Raw genomic sequence first — 16,034 nt, 5'->3', positions numbered from 1 at the left:
GGATCCCTTGGCTGGTGTTTCATCTATAGAGACTACGGAGTTCTGGGTCTGATGGTTTGGCCGCCAAGTGCCCGATGGAGTACTAACGGTCTGGGGTCTTAAAAGATCCATACCCACTATATTGTAGGACCGTATTGCCGCTATGGGTCTCGGTGTAATACACAAGGACAAGGAGGGTTTTTGTCAAATTTCTGTATTACAACTTACTACAAATTTAATTATTATAAATTAATGTAATTATTATTACCAATTAATTATTAGTATATGAGTGCCTCTCTGTACTATTTGAAGTGCTAGCGGTACAGCACTCACCAAACCGCTCCGAAGAGTGGGGCCAATCGACCACGCACAAAGTCTCACTTCGAAGGTGAGCCGCGTCACGGAGTCTGCAGTCAGCCAGGCATCCCCGGAGAGGGACCAGTCTGCCTAGCAGGTCCCGTGTAGAGGCGTTCTCACGGGGGAGCTCTCAGAGAGAAGATCCGTATTGGGTAGAGAGCGAGTTCTTTTTCTATCTTTAGAGACATAAGGGGGGTGTAGGGCACCACCACCTGGGGCAGCCAATAGCTGTTGCTGACTTCTGTTTTTCCAGACGGTTTTCAACGTTTACAGGCAATTTCTACCTTTCCTCGGGATGTCTCAGGTCCTCAGGTTCCCAGCGGCGCTTCAAGGACGCCAGGTGCGCTTCTCAAGGATGGCCCTCGAGGATGCCCCAGGTTCCCAGGCCAGCAGTTCCCAGGCTGGCAGACACCTTTTCTCTGTCAGTGCATTTCCCTTATGAGCAGGTTGCCTTTACAGCTGCTCCCATCAGGGTCGAGGCACGGCTGAACGGCCTGTTGTTTCCTGGGTCCTCCTTGCCCTGCTTGAAGACAGGAGTGACATTTGCTTTCCTCCAGTCCTCTGGCAATTCTTCCAATCACCATGACCCATCAAAGATTAGCAAGGGTGGCCTTGCAGTGCCATCAGCCAGATCCCTCAGTGCTCGCGGGTACGTCCCATCTGTGCCCATGCACTTCTGTATGTCCAGTTTCCTTAAGTATTCCCTGACCTGATCCTCTTCCGCCAAGGGTACGTCTGCCTTGCTCCAGCCTTTCCTCCAGCCTTTGTGACCTGGGATTCCTGAAGGCCAGTCAGGCTGGTAGAGACAGAGGCAAAGGTGGCCTTCAGTGCCTCAGCCTTTCCCACGTCCTGTGTCCCCAGGACCCCCGCCTCGTTCAGCAGCGGGCCCTGTCACGAAATGAGTGGTTTAGATTGCTTAAAGAATCACCGTCAAACGTATTAGCAGAAGAGGTTTTAATATGATGTTGTAAAAGCGCAACTTAAGAAAGTTCGATGGCAAGGTTCACTCTACTAATTACTGCATGGAAGAAACATACAAGGGAAAATTGAGTTACACTCGAGTTAGAATGATTCACAGAGAGCGCGGAGATGCAGAAAGGTAAGGAGGACCCTCCCGTTGAGCCATGAGGTTCAGAGTGGCCCCCCTTGCTTTCTGAATTCCTCCTTCGAGAGGAGTCTACGTATCAAAGTTACCAAGACCAAATCCAAGTTACCATACTACAAGGTTATGCGCAGTATCGGTCGCTTACCGAAGATCTGTTGTTGGTAAAAGGTCTCTCTGCCTTGAGGAGCAACCTTGAGAGGTCTCCCAGCTCAAGGGGAGATCACCGCCACGCAGCCAGCTGCTTAGCAGGGAGAGCTCAAAGAAGGCTCACCTAGGCTGTCATAGTTAGGGGATAAAGCGGTTGGCTCCTAGTCAAAGTACATGCGGTGGAAAAGGTATACGTGAGACTCCTTGTACCCACAACATTCTTTGTTCCTTGATAAATGAGTCTTGGAAAAGCCACCCACTATTCATGTGTTAGTTGCGTGGTCGGTGTTCCAAGCTCATATGCACTGATGCTCACTGTGTCACTCTGCTCCTTTGTGGGTTTTCAGAGAACAGGTTGAAACTAGGGGAGTTCACGCCTGGCTACGGCTCAGGCCTTTACCCCTTCCGGAGCCTGCACCAAACCACCGCCAGTCTGGTCAGGGGTCAAGCGCACCCGTCACAGGCCCCCATTTCCCCTCGCCGTCCTTCTGTCACCTATGTACTCACAGGCAGCGCTGGGGCTGCGATGGGGTGTTTGGAGGGGTTGTATGCACAATTAAATGGTGCATTTAATACCCAGCGGCTGGGCCCTGATCACACCCCACAGTCCTAAGAAGATGCTGACACGAACACACTTCAAGCCAGGCCCTTTAGTGGGGTTAATCCCGGTATGGGGGGGGACACAGAACACCCCCTGGCCCGGGGTGGGAATGGGGGATGGGCAGGGCGCCTCCACTCCCCATGCTGCGCGGGAGAGGCAGAGCCAGGGTATGCGGAAGCAGGGGCTGGTACCTGGTGGGGGGCAAAGGGATTTGCAGGGGATTGTGGGGCCCGGGGTTGGGCAGGGATGCCTGGGGAAGGGTTTTGTGGTGCTTTCGCTTCTGCAGCCCCGTGATGTGCGCTTCTATGTCAGGAAAGCTCTCCAGCCACGGGTGCGTATCACTGGGACACGGCACCCTTGGGGAGATGTGGCACTGCAGGGGCGCCTGTGGGGTGAGGAGCCATTTCCCTGCCAGGGTGCCAGGCCCGCTGTGCTAGACACCCATGGGATGGGGGCACTGGCACACTTGCTCACCCCCACCCCAAGCACAGCCCCGGCAAGGCCTTACCGCCTCGAGCTTCACCTGGTCATCCCCGGGCACCCCAGCTCTCCTCGGCTATTAGCCGTTTATGAGCAAATAGCCCCACAACTGCCCCAAACAGCTTCAGAGACCACCTCAGCCCACAGACACCCGCAGAAGCTACCTGCCCCCACACTCCCCCGTCTCCCCAAAGACTCCACATGCCTTCTGGACACCCCTGATGTCCCCAAATACCCCACTCACTGCCCCCATCCCCCCCTACACCTCCAAATGACCAGGGCCTTTACAGGTACCCTGAGTCACACAATCGCCCCAAATACCCCAAGTACTCCTGACATCTCCCAGATATGCCTGTTTCCAGACAGTCTCCAGAACCCCCCCCATGTCCCCAAACACCCCGCTAACTGCGCCTTCATTCTCTGATCCCCCCAGGCACCCCATTTGCCCCGTTCCCTGTTACCCTATGTCGTGGTTTAATCTCAGTCAGCAACTAAGCACCACGCAGCCGCTCGCTCACTCCCCCCCACCCGGTGGGATGGGGGAGAGAAATGGAAGAGCACAAGTTAGAAAAAAACTCGTGGGTTGAGATAAAAACAGTTTAATAATTGAAATAAAATTATAATAATAATATGATGATAATAATAATAATAATACACAAAACAAGTGATGCACAGTACAATTGCTCACCACCCGCCGACCGATGCCCAGCCAGTCCCCGAGCAGCGGCCCCCCCCGCCAGCTTTCCCCAGTTTATGTACTGAGCATGACGTCACATGGTACAGAATGTCCCTTTGGCCAGTTTGGCTGTGCCCCCTCCCAGCTTCTTGTGCACCTCCAGCCTTCTCAGTCGGTAGAGCATGGGAAGCTGAAAAGTCCTTGGCTAGTGTAAGCATTACCTAGCAACAACTAAAACATCGGTGCGTTATCAACTTTGTTCTCATCCTAAATCCAAAACACTGTACCAGCTACTAGAAAGGAAATTAACTCTATCCCTGCCGAAACCAGGACACCCTAACGTCCTCCATCCACCTACCACCCCCAACTCTCCATATGCCCTGTTTACGACCTTACACATGCCAGACCTGCCCAGGGTACCCTTCATCCCCTCTGTCACCCACTCAGTGCCCCCGATCCCCTCAGTTAACCCCAGAAACCTCAGCCCCAAAGATGCCTCTGCTTCCCCCCGGACAGCCCCGATACCCTCAGTTACCCTTCCAGGCATCCCAGCTCTCCCGCTCGGATGTCTTCAATCTACTCAAATGCCCCCTAAATGCCACTGGTCACCTCAGTTTCCCCCACAAGACCCCGATCCCCTCAGTTACCCCCTCAGAAGACCCCGATCCCTTCAGTTCCCCCCTCCAGACACCTCCAATCCTTTGAGTTCCCCTCAGACTCCCTCCATCTCCTCACTTCCCCCCTGCACACCCTCCATTGCCTTCACTTCTCCCCAGACACCCCCATCATCTTAGCTCTCTCCCAACACCCCCGACCCCTTTACCTCCCCCACCCATACCCTCCTGATCCCATCAGTTCCCCCCAGACAGCCCACTCCTTCCAGGTACCCCAGGCACCTGCTCCCCCCAAGGTCCTGCTTCCTCCAGAATCCCCCTGGCCCGGTCCCTGGCCAGGCCCTGCACTCACAATGCCGGGCAGGTCGCCATACTTGGGGTCAGACGTGGCCGGGGGAGCATTTACAAGGGAGTGCGACGGAAGGGAGTTCTTCCCCCCACCACAGTCTGGGTGGAGGGCCATGGTGGGGAGCTCTTTCCCCAAAAAAGGTGGAGGCTGAGGGGGGGAGTTGTTTCCTCCCCAAAAAGGAGCGGTGACACAGAAGAAGAACATAGAAAGGGAACTGGGAAGGATTCACAGGGAAAACTAAATCCAGTCAGTGGCACTGAGCACAGGAAACCCTTCCATGATGAGTTTGCCCACTTCGTGGCTTTCTTTGCTTTGCTCTTCCCAGTGGTATCCTGGTTGGGTATTTTTCCAGTTTCCGGCCCAATATTGGTGCTGTAGCAGAGGTTTGTTTTCATAGAACCATCGAATCATAGAATGGTTTGGCTTGGAAAGGACCTTTAAAGGTCATCTAGTCCAACCCCGCCCTGCAATGAGCAGGGACTTCTTCAACTAGACCAGGTTGCTCAAAGCCCCGTCCAGCCTGACCTTGAATGTTTTCAGGGATGGGGCATCTACAGCCTCTCCGGGCAACCTGTGCCAGTGTTTCACCACCCTCAGCATAAAAAATTTCTTCCATATACCTAGTCTGAATCTACCTTCTTTTGGTTTAATACCATTACCCCTGGCCCTATCGCTGCAGGCCCTACTAAAAAGCCTGTCCCCATCTTTCTTATAAGCCCCCTTTCAGTATTGAAAGGCTGCAATAAGGTCTCCCCGGAGCCTCCTCTTCTCCAGGCTGAACAGCCCCAATTCTCTCAGCCTTTCTTCATAGCAGAGGTGTTCCATCCCTCTGATCATTTTTGTGGCCCTCCTCTGGACCTGCTCCAACAGCTCCATGTCTTTCCTGTACTGAGGACTCCAGAGCTGGACACGGTACTGCGGGTGGGGTCTCACCAGAGCAGAGTAGAGGGGCAGAATCACCTCCCTCCACCTGCTGGCCGCACTGAGAATCATAGAATCATGGAGTCATTTAGGTTGCAAAGGAGCTTTAAGATCATCAAGTCCAACCATTAGCCTAACACTGCCAAGTCCACCACTAAACCATGTCCCTAAGCGCCACACCTCCACGTCTTTTCAATACCTCCGGAGAGGATGACTCCAGCTCTTCCCTGGGCAGCCTGTTCCAATGTTTAACCACTCTTTCTGTAAACAAAATCTTCCTCATGTCCAATCTAAACCTCCCCTGGCGCAACCTGAGGCTGTTTCCTCTTGTCCTATCGCTTCTTACTTGGGAGAAGAGACCGACACCCACCTCACTCCAACCTCCTTTCAGGTAGTTGTAGAGCGCAGTAAGGTCTCCCCTCGGCCTCCTTGTCTCCAGGCTAAACAACCCCAGTTCCCTCAGCCGCTCCTCATAGAACTTGTTCTCCAGACCCTTCACCAGCCTCGTTGCCCTTCTCTGGACACGCTCCAGCACCTCAATAGCCTTCTTGTAGTGAGGGGCCCAAAACTGAACACACACTGTTCGAGGTGTGGCCTCACCAGTGCCGAGTACAGGGGCACAATCACTTCCCTACTCCTGCTGGCCACGCTATTTCTGACGCAAGCCAGGATGCTCTTGGCCGCCTTGGCCACCTGGGCACACTGCCGGCTCATGTTCAGCCGGCTGTCGACCAACACCCCCAGGTCCTTTTCCGCTAGGCAGCTTTCCAGCCGCTCTTCCCCAAGCCTGTAGCGCTGCATGGGGTTGTTGTGACCCAAGGGCAGGACCCGGCACTTGGCCTCGTTGAACTTCATACAACTGGCCTCGGCCCATCGAGCCAGCCTGTCCAGGTCCCTCTGCAGAACCTTCCTACCCTCGAGCAGATCAACACTCCCGCCCAACTTGCTGTCGTCTGCAAAGTGACTGAGGGTGCACTCCATCCCCTCGTCCAGAGAGTTGATGAAGATATTAAACAGAACTGGCCCCACTACTGAGCCCTGGGGAGCACCACTTGTGACCGGCCGCCGACTGGCTTGAACTCCATTCACCACAACCCTTTGGGCTCGGCCATCCAGCCAGTTTTTTAACCCAGCGAAGCGTACGCCTGTCCAAGTCATGAGCAGCCAGTTTCTCCAGGAGAATGCTGTGGGAAATGGTGTCAAAGGCTTTACTAAAGTCTGGGTAGACAACATCCGCAGCCTTTCCCTCATCCACTAAGCGCGTCACCTTGTGATAGAAGGAGATCAGGTTAGTCAAGCAGGACCTGCCTTTCATAAACCCGTGCTGACTGGGCCTGACCGCCTCCTTGTCCTGCATGTGCCACGTGATGGCACTCAAGATGATCTGCTCCATAACCTTCCCTGGCACTGAGGTCAGGCTGACAGGCCTGTAGTTCCCCGGATCCTCCTTCCGGCCCTTCCTGTAGATGGGCGTCACATTTGCTGACCTCGAGTCAACTGGGACCTCGCCGGTTAGCCAGGACTGCTGATAGATGGTTGAAAGTGGCTTGGTGAGCACTTCCGCCAGCTCTCTCGGTACCCTTGGGTGGCTCCCATCTGGCCCCATAGACTTGTGTGCGTGTGTGTCGAAGCGGTGTAGCAGGTCGCTAACCATTTCCCCTTGGATTACGGGGGCTTTATTCTGCTCCCTGCCCCTGCCTGCGAGCTCAGGGGGCTGGGTACCTGGAGAACAACCGGTCTTACTATTAAAGACTGAGGCAAAGAAGGCATTGCGTACCTCAACCTTTTCCTCATCCTTTGTCACTACGTTCCCCCTCCCCCCCCATCCAATCAAGGACGGAGATTCTCTTTAGCCCTCCTCTTGTTGCTAATGTATTTATAGAAACACTTTTTATTGTCTTTTACAGCAGTAGCCAGATTAAGTTCTAGCTGGGCTTTGGCCCTTCTAATTTTCTCCCTGCATAACCTCACGACACCCTTGTAGTCCTCCTGAGTTGCCTGCCCCTTCTTCCAAAGGTCATAAACTCTCTTTTTTTTCCCTGAGTTCCAGCCAAAGTTCTCTGTTCAGCCAGGCCGGTCGTCTTCCCTGTCGGCTCATCTTTCGGCACACGGGGATGGCCTGCTCCTGCACCTTTAAGATTGCCTTCTTGAAGAGGGATCCTTTGCCCTTCGGGACTGCCTCCCAAGGGACTCTGTCAACCAGGCCCCTAAACAGGCCAAAGTCCGCCCTCTGGAAGTCCAAAGTAGCAGTTCTGCTAACCCCCCCTCCTGCCTTCTACAAGAATGGAAACCTCTATCATGTCGTGATCGCTACGCCCAAGACGGCCTCCAACCACCACGTCACCCACAAGCCCTTCTCTGTTCGTAAACAACAGGTCCAGCGGGGCGCCTTCCCTAGTTGGCTCCCTCACCAGCTGTGTCAGGAAGTTGTCTTCCACCTGGACTGTTTCTTCTCTGCTGCACTGTATTTCCAGCAGACATCTGGTAAGTTGACGTTCCCCACGAGAACAAGGGCTAGCGATTGTGAGACTTCTCCCAGCTGCTTATAGAATATTTCATCTGCCTCTTCATCCTGGTTGGGTGGTCTGTAACAGACTCCCACCACGATAGCTGCCTTGCTGGCCTTCCCCCTGGTTCTTACCCATAAACACTCAACCCTATCGTCACCATCATCAAGCTCTAGACAGTCAAAACGCTCCCTAACATACAGGGCTACCCCACTGCCTCTCCTTCCTTGCCTATCCCTTCCGAAGAGTTTATAGCCATCCATTGCAGCACTCCAGGTGTGCGAGTCATCCCGCCATGTTTCTGTGATGGCAGCAATACCATAGTTTTCCCGCTGCACAGTGCCTTCCAGCTCCTCCTGTTTGTTGCCCACGCTGCGTGCACTGGTGTAGATGAACTTCAAGCCGGGCTCTTGATCCCGCCACCGTTTTTGGGAGAGAAGCCCTAATTCCTACGTGACCATTCCCAGGCGCTTCCATGGTTTCTAACACATCAATAACCCTTGTGTCTTTGCTGTCGAATGGCTCTCCATCCCCCTAGCTCCACTGAGACGGCAGACCAAAGGACTCGCTAGCACACCATCAACCTCAAACATTGGCGTGTCGACCCCAGGCTTACCTCTAGCAAGCCTGGTTTTATCTCCTTCCCCATTCACATCTAGTTTAAAGCTCCTTCAGTGAGCCCTGCTAAATCCTGCGCCAAGTTCATTTCCCCCCCGCTTTGAGACAGGTGTACCCTGTCTGTCGCCAGCAGGCCTGGTGTCATGTAAGCCGACCCATGCTCAAAACCCAAAAAATTCTGCCGGTGACACCGGGCTCAGAGCCAGGTGTCGATCTGCTGGCTCTTCCTGTTTCTTCCCTCACCATTCCCTGCACCTGGAACTGCAACACCCAACTTCTTTTGATGCAGCCCAGGATACGGTTGGCTTTCTGGCCTCCCTTTTGGAGCAGAGGCGCAGATCCTGTAGTTTCAAACACACCCCTATCTCCGGTTTTCCAAATCCTTGCCGAGTCTGAAGTGTTCACGTCCACAGGCCGGGCTCTGACAGCTCTGGGGAAGCTCTGGTTACAGCTCTTTATAAACTCTGAGAGCACACCAATGTGGCAAAAGGTGCTGTGGGCTGTAAGTAGCTCCACATCTTGGTTTGGAGCATCCCGTAAAGACACTCCCCGACAGAGGATTTTGCTTCATTATTAGTAACAAAATGGTGAACCTTCCCCTCCTTTTGCAGCTTCTTTGAAGGCTGGTTTAAGAATCCTTTGTCCGTGTCAGTCTGTAATTTCTGAGACTTGCGCTTGCTCATTCTTTCCGTCAAAGACTTCCTTTAACATCAGAATGATCAGAACGGGAGCGCGTCACTTGCATCATGATTTGCTCAAAAAACCTCCAGGCTGTTAAACATTGGGTTTGGATTCATTCACAGTGCCCTAAGCACTGCCCCAACACAGTCACACGATCCCAGAAGGTACAAGACTTCATGTGCTTCCATTAAAATACACAACGGCAAATTTGCCCTGCAACAGTTCTGAGTGGCCTCATTACCTTTACACCGTCCTGAAAGGTCCATTTCTTGCATTATTGCCAAAAGAGTCATCACTCTATTTCTCACAACTCACATTTTCTTTAGCAAATGCTGCTGCAGGATCTATCACAGCCTCTAGGGGGAAGGTTCATCTTGCTTTAATCCTTAGCGGGAAGCTGCTCCTGAAGAGCTGAGTGAAGTAGCCCAGCGGGAAAGAAAAATTCTTGACAAAGGGTCAGAGTCTTCGGCCATGAGAAAAAAAACATGAGCGATGCTTCACAGTGATGCTTAAATGTAATGTTAAAACTCCTCTGAGAATACAAACTCTCTCTCTCTCTCCCTCTCTCCCTCCCCTCTTATATATACGCTTATATATACAGACATTTCCCGTATTCCATTCAACTCTACGTTGTCACTTTCTGACTGTCTTTACTTTTGAAAAGAAAGTAATAATTTCAATAACATCATGAAGCATCCGTTCCCGGCTGGGAGACGTTTCTGTCTACTGAGGCAAGTATCTTCCCTGGGTACCTTCTCTTCAGGATAGAAGAGGGTAACTGTCTTGCCCCTCTGACTATTAAGATCGTCTCTAAGAAGGTAGATTCGTTAAAGGATGGTTGACTGTTGTCAGCAACGAAATGCATGTATTAATTCCATGTAGACGTTTTCTCCCCTGCGCTTAGCAGGAAATTTAATATAGGCGGCAGAGAGAGACCTTTCCCATTTAGTCTTGGTGCAAGTAGACTAAAATACGCTTTCTTCTCCCATTCCTTAACCCACGTCCTTTTTACAAACGTTTGCACCCATGTCAGCTCTTGTAGAGGTTTTCCTAAATGCTCCTCGTTTAGCTTCATCTCGTTTGAAAGCAATTACGACTAAGTTGCTAACACCACGGCCACCCGGGGGCTGTTTGGGCTCAGAGGCAAAGTTGGACCCCAAAGGCGGAAGCCCTTATTACCCCTATTAACCCATCCCCGAAACTCACCCCTCGCTCATCCCTGACTGCGAGCGGCACCACAGCCCCAGCACCCCCAACCTGAACCGACCCCAACAGCGCAACTGAGCCCATGCTCTGACCAGCTGCAGAGACCCTGATGACGGCCCCAAAGACCCGCGAGCCTCAGCCATGAGCTCCCAGCCTCGCACATCCCCTAACCCCCACACAGGGCCAGAGCAAGCCTGGGATCGGGACCCCCTGGGACTGCGCCCGACCTCGGCAGGACAGGTCCCAGGGGGCACTGTTGATGTTACTGGTGGCTGAGCCGCTGCTAAGTCCCTGCATGCATCCCCCGGTAAGCATCCCCCACCCCCACCCCCCACCCCCCATTAATGCCCCCCCAGCCATGGCTGACCCCAAGTACGCTGCCCTGCCCAGCATCGCGAGTGTGGGGCTGAGCCGGGAAGCAGGCCAGGGCCAGGATGTCTAGAGGGGCAGCGGGGGGGGGGGGAGCGGGTACGTGGTTGCCCCTTGTCCTGGCACTACAAGCCTTGGTAAAAGGTCTCCCTCCATCTTTCTTCTAAGCCCCCTTTATATACTGAAAGGCCGCAGGAAGGTCTGCCCAGACCGTGCATTGGGCACGGATGCGCTGGAGGGGTCTGCAGCCCTCCTTGGGGGCGAGCCTCTGCAGGAGCATGGCAGATGTCTGCTGCCTTCCATCTGGCCCAGCACAGGAGCAGCCCAGGACGAAAGGGCCCGACCTGAGCTGGTCCTTCTCCAGGCTGTCGAGCTGCCACACATCTTCTTTGTTTTACTATTCTTCCTAAAGGAGCTCTTGGGCCTGCAGGTGGTCATTGTGGCTCGTCGTCTTCCCATGAACCTGTACTCGGTCCATAGAGGTGTACAGGCAGAGTCATCGTGGGGAGCGCACAGGCAGAAGGGAAAGCAGCAGCCACCTCCCTCGAACCCGTCAGCTGACATTCATTGACAAGGTGACGCACTTGTCCTACAATCACAGATTTCTTTATTCTCTTTCTCGTTTTATTTCAAAAGAACCGGGACCTCGCTGGGCGGCTCCCAAAGGCGGCCGCCAGCTTTGGTGGCAGGACCCAGTTAAGGATGTCCCTCTTCAGCAGCACCAGGATGAGGACAGCAAACTGCAGCAAGGCGAGGAACAGAAGAAGTCTCCTGGGGGACAGGAGAGGGGTCAGGCAGAGCAGGGGGCAAATTTGTCTCAGCTCTTTCCAGCCACCCTCTTTCGAACACCACCATGGGATCTTGCACCATGCTGGGCACAGCACTCCCTGCTCAGGACTGGAGTGAGGGGCACGGGCATCTCTCTCAGCCCTACTGTACGTCTCCCCAGTGGGCCCCAAAATCCCCCGCTATGCGCCCCCCAAGCTGGGAAGAAAAGAAATACCGAAACTTTTCATCCCAGAGAAGTCCAAAGCTGCCTAATGCCCTTGGACCACTGGCACGGGCATCCCACTGCCTACGGAAGAGCCCCAGCACCCCAAGCCCCCCGGGAAACTCACCTCAGCCAAGAAGTGACCTTATGCCTCCTTGAAGCCCGCTGCTCCTCCTACAGGCCAAGGCACAGCAGGGATATGTGTTAGGGTGCGCGAGCTGGCCGAGGTTTGAGGGCTCAGACCCCGTCCCTCGTCCTCGCTGAGATTGGTGCCCTCATGTCCCCCAGGCACAGTGCAGACCCATCCCTCCCCAAAGCCCACAGCGGGGTTGTCTGTCCTACCAGCCGCACAGCCACCATCTCCTGCAGCAGCGACGGATTGGTCTCGTCTGCCTGCACCGTCTTCCTCCTGCTGTGGACACCGTGGAGTTCTAGGCTGTGAGAAGAGACCTCGGCCGGCATGGCGGTCTCCCAGGAGGCCAACAGGGAGCCAGGGTGCTGCCCAGCCTCTGCTGGGGCTGGCACCAGGCACCCCTGGCACCCCAGCACTGCACAGACCCACCCCCCGCCCCTGTCCTGCCCCAGGCCTGGGGGGCATGGAGGAGAGCCTGGGAGCTGCTCAGAGTTGTGCAGAGCTGCTTCCAGGAGTCCCGAGTTGCTCAGAGATGTGTTGAGCCGCATAGGAGAAGACAAAGGGCTCTCCCGAGCAGGCTGGAGGAGCGGACAGGAGCCAGAAAGATGTCTGCAAGTGGCAGAGGTCTGCCTGGAGCAGCTCAGCACCCCCCACCCCCCTGTCCCAGGTTTCAGTCAGGGCCCCATCGCCACTCACAATGCTGTTGGCTCTTGGAGGCCTTTCTGTCTCTCCTGGAGGCGCTGGAGCTTGTTCCTGAGCAGCTGGACAAGCAAAGGGCCCAGTCAAGAGTCCATGCCATGCCCGCTCTGAGGGGGCTTCCCCCCACAAACATGTTGAGCCCCCGTCCCTCCTGTCCCCAGTACCTTCTTGACCTCAACCTGCTCCTGAACAGCTTCTGCCAGATCTGACCACTGCTCCCACTGCAAAGCAAGTGGGACACATTGCAGGGAGCCATGGTGGGAAAGGGCATCCCCAGTCAGTCCCCAGGGCACTGGGAGGTCAGGCCAAGGCCAGGGCGGCAGGCACCCAGGTGTCCTGGGGCTAGCACCATTGCCCAGCAGCTCTGGCTGCTCCCTGAGGGATTTCTGGATCTGGGTCACACACCTTGATCAGCTCCTGCACTGCTGTGCCTCCCTCTGTCTTTCCCTGAAAGAGGTCTGCCTGGGAGGGAAAAGAGAACAGGAGCGTCTCCAGGAGGGGCAGGGGGGTGGAGGAGGACCCCCATGACAGCGGCCAGGGTGCAACACCAGACTACCCACTGCCCCCCGTGCCTGAGTTCCTGTTACACACGGCGTCCCCAGACACACGAGTGGGGGTCACTCATCCCACCCCCTTCCCCAAAGCCATGTTGCTGTGCCTGCAGACCCACAGCAGGCTCCCTTGAGCAGCACAGCCACAGCCAAGAGCCTGGGAGATCCCTCCATCATGGACGCCATATCCCAGGGTAAATGTCCTCCCCAGCCACACCACTGCCCATGGCTGCTGGGGTGCGCGGACCCAGCACTGGCACCCCCGTCCCTGACCCTGTCAGGACGGGCCTCCTTCTCCCCTGTACCTTCTGTGCCTCTCCCAGGCTGGCGGCTGCCTCCCTGTTTGCCACCTGAACGTGCTCCTGCGGGAGAGGTGGGCAAGAGGAGCAGCCATCAGGGCGCTGGGACAGTCCCGCGAGTGCAGTCCCCTCCGCATTATCCCCTCCCGGCTCCCTTCAGGCACTGCCTTTGCCCTCGCCTCCCCTCTCCTTCCCAGCCCTGCAGGCACTGCAGGCAGGCAGAGAGACCCCCAGGCCAAAGTATCGACACAGTCCACATCTGGACATGGTCCTGAGCAACTGGCTCTAGGTGACCCTGCCTGAGCAGGGCCATTGCACAAGGCAAGATGATCTCCAGAGGTCCCTTCCAACCTCAGCCAGTGTGTGATTCTGTGAACTCACCTTTGTCTGGGCCACCAGCCCCTCCAGCTGCTGGAGCTCCTGGCGGTTGTTTTTGAAATGCCGCGCCACGACACAGTTCTGGGAAGAGGAGCCGGACAGAGGCACTGAGCCCCTGACACAGCCCCAACCACCGCAGCTGGGGGACATGGGCAGAGGAGGGGACACTGACCTTCATGCTGAGCTGCTCCATGGTTTCCTGCAGCTCCTGCCGCTTCTTCCCCTGCGTGGGGAAAGGTGGGGTCAGGGGCTCGGGTCTCGCAGCCCCCAGCCCCCAGGGACAAGGGGAACACTCCACACCTACCAGACGCCACAGCAGCTCCTTGTGCCTCTGTGACTCAGCAGAACACTGAGCCAGGCACTCCCGGATCATGCGGAGGTCTTGCTTTACTGCTTCTGCCTGCATGGCTGCACCTGCGCATCGAGAGCCAGCAGGGTGTGAAGGGCACGGCCACGGGCACTATCAGGCATGGACACTCGCGGGAACGCTGCCCTACCCTGGCACACAATTGCACATGGACACGTGGGTGGGATCAGGGGAATGCACCACCGCATGACTGTGAACCGGCATGCCACCCTGCTCACCTCCAGCTGTGCCCAGCACCGCAGGTGCTGGCACAGGTACAGCCGTATGCCCGCGGGCACAGCCATGCAGCGCCTTGTGCTCCCCAAGCACAGGTGCACGCGCGCGCTCTCATGCACAGGACACGACCATGCACATGGACAGTCAAGAAAGCCCAGGGCTGGCACGGGAGCCTCCCTGCAGAGAGGAGCACTACTTCCGTGCCCAGCTTGGCCTGCGACAGCTGGGTGCTGAGCACGTGGCAGGAGGTGGGGGGGGCCACCAGGGACCGCTGAGAAGAGAAGGAGCTTCCCCTGCCCTGCTGTGCCAGGCGCTCACGGGGCCCCTCCTGCCTGTGGGGCTGCCCTGCCCTGGGGCCTCTGTGACGCCACCTCCAGCGTCAACACCCCACCCTGTGAGGTCAACACACCTCCACCTCCGGGATCCCCTTCCTTTTGTTCCCCCACCAGCCCCAGCAGCAAGTGCAGCCTCCCTGCCTGGCCCTGCCTCGGCCCACGCTACTGCCTTCCTCCCACTGCTCGCAGCAACACACAGACCCCTGGCCACCCTCCTCGCCCGGCCGTGGGCCGTGGGGACCGTGGGGATACTGTGCCCTCACCGTTCTCTCCCCCGTCAGGGACCTTCCACTGCACCGCGGACACAGGACAGGTCGCTGGCGAGTACTCTCCAAACTCCTGCCCGGCAGCACCGAGGTTCTCCTCCAGATGCTCCCCCACCTCCAGGAGCAGCCCCCTTTATACCTGCCAGGGTGCCCATGTCACAAGCCCACAGTGACATCACGGTGACACGGCCACCGCTGCCCACTGTGACATGGCAATCACCTCCCTGGGGCTGGTGGCAAGAGCTGAAGTGGGGCCCAGTCGTGGCCACCGGGGAAACAGGGCGTCACTCTCAGCACCCACCCTTAGAGCATGGGTGGGAGCAACCACGGGCACCGCATGTCGGCATCTTCCTGTGGTGTATGCCTGTCCCATGGCAGTCCAGCTGTGGCAGCTCCCCACCCCAAGTCCAAGCAGGACCCAGGCTGCGCATGTACTCCCAGCAGGAACATGCAGACACTCACAGACACGTACGTGCACCACGGGTGTGCACATGTGCACGGACAGACACACTACGTGGGCTCCAGCACAGGGCTCAACCATCCATCCTCCACCAGGATCCAGCATTCAGTCCCAGGTGGGAACTTCAGCCGGGAAAGGGGAAAAATAAAGGCGAGCCCTCTGCTCTAGCCTGGGCAGACACCCTGCTTGCAGACTCCCAAGAGGAATGGGGTGTCTCTCTTGCTCAGAGAGCCGCGGCTGCTGGCACATGGGGGGACACCAGGAGGAAGGGGTTGGGGGCACGCAGCAGGCAGGCAGTGACCCACGTGCTTCAGCTCTGGCCCTTCGAGCGGCTGTGTGCAGCGGCACCGCATTCAGGAGTTGGCAGACCGGGTCACTCTGGCCTCCATCCAACAGGGCCTTTCCCCTCGGCAGCAAAACCTGTGAGTGGCTGGAGAAGATGTCAGGGAGCAGCCGGGGCTGTGCCAGCCAGTGGCTGTGGGGTCATTGGGGACAGGGCCACCGGCTACGAGATTGCTCAAGTGGGCCCCATGGGATGGAGTGCAAGCGGCAACGGGGCCATGGGGACAGCACCGCTGGGGATGGGGCCAGGGGGCCAGTGGGCTGTGGGGCCAGCAGGGACGGGAGCCTAGGGAGGGAGGCAGACCAGGGTCATGGGGACTGTGGGGAGGGAGAAGGGCACAGGCTGGTGGGCTGTGGCGTGGAAGGGCAGCATGGGGGCCATACGGG

General features: G+C 56.5%; 1 protein-coding gene across 1 annotated transcript; it reads right to left on the bottom strand.

Annotated features, from left to right (window-relative positions):
* Positions 1-11,200: 11,200 nt before the first annotated feature.
* LOC143173412 (uncharacterized) lies at positions 11,201-14,067 on the bottom strand. The gene is made up of 10 exons (XM_076363629.1): positions 13,966-14,067; positions 13,834-13,884; positions 13,665-13,742; positions 13,290-13,346; positions 12,839-12,895; positions 12,598-12,654; positions 12,431-12,495; positions 11,944-12,013; positions 11,729-11,775; positions 11,201-11,381 (listed from the first exon to the last, which is right to left on the bottom strand). Exons 1-10 carry the CDS (start codon positions 14,065-14,067, stop codon positions 11,240-11,242), a joined length of 726 nt encoding a protein of 241 aa, XP_076219744.1. The 3' UTR covers positions 11,201-11,239.
* Positions 14,068-16,034: the final 1,967 nt, after the last annotated feature.

The sequence above is a fragment of the Aptenodytes patagonicus genome, unplaced genomic scaffold (assembly GCF_965638725.1).
Source record: "Aptenodytes patagonicus unplaced genomic scaffold, bAptPat1.pri.cur scaffold_74, whole genome shotgun sequence".
Classification (NCBI taxonomy): domain Eukaryota; kingdom Metazoa; phylum Chordata; class Aves; order Sphenisciformes; family Spheniscidae; genus Aptenodytes; species Aptenodytes patagonicus.
The sequence above is the reverse complement of the archived record's forward strand: the minus strand, read 5'-3'. Positions and strand labels throughout refer to the sequence as shown.

What these genes read in the sequence shown, in the direction of transcription:
- LOC143173412 (XM_076363629.1), bottom strand. Translation starts at nt 14,067, where the DNA reads ATGCAGGCAGAAGCAGTAAAGCAAGACCTCCGCATGATCCGGGAGTGC. An exon ending in AGGAGCTGCTGTGGCGTCTG is followed by an intron (nt 13,885 to 13,965) that starts GTAGGTGTGGAG and finishes TTCCCCACGCAG; the next exon opens with GGGAAGAAGCGGCAGGAGCT. An exon ending in AGATGGTGGCTGTGCGGCTG is followed by an intron (nt 11,776 to 11,943) that starts GTAGGACAGACA and finishes CTTGGCCTGTAG; the next exon opens with GAGGAGCAGCGGGCTTCAAG.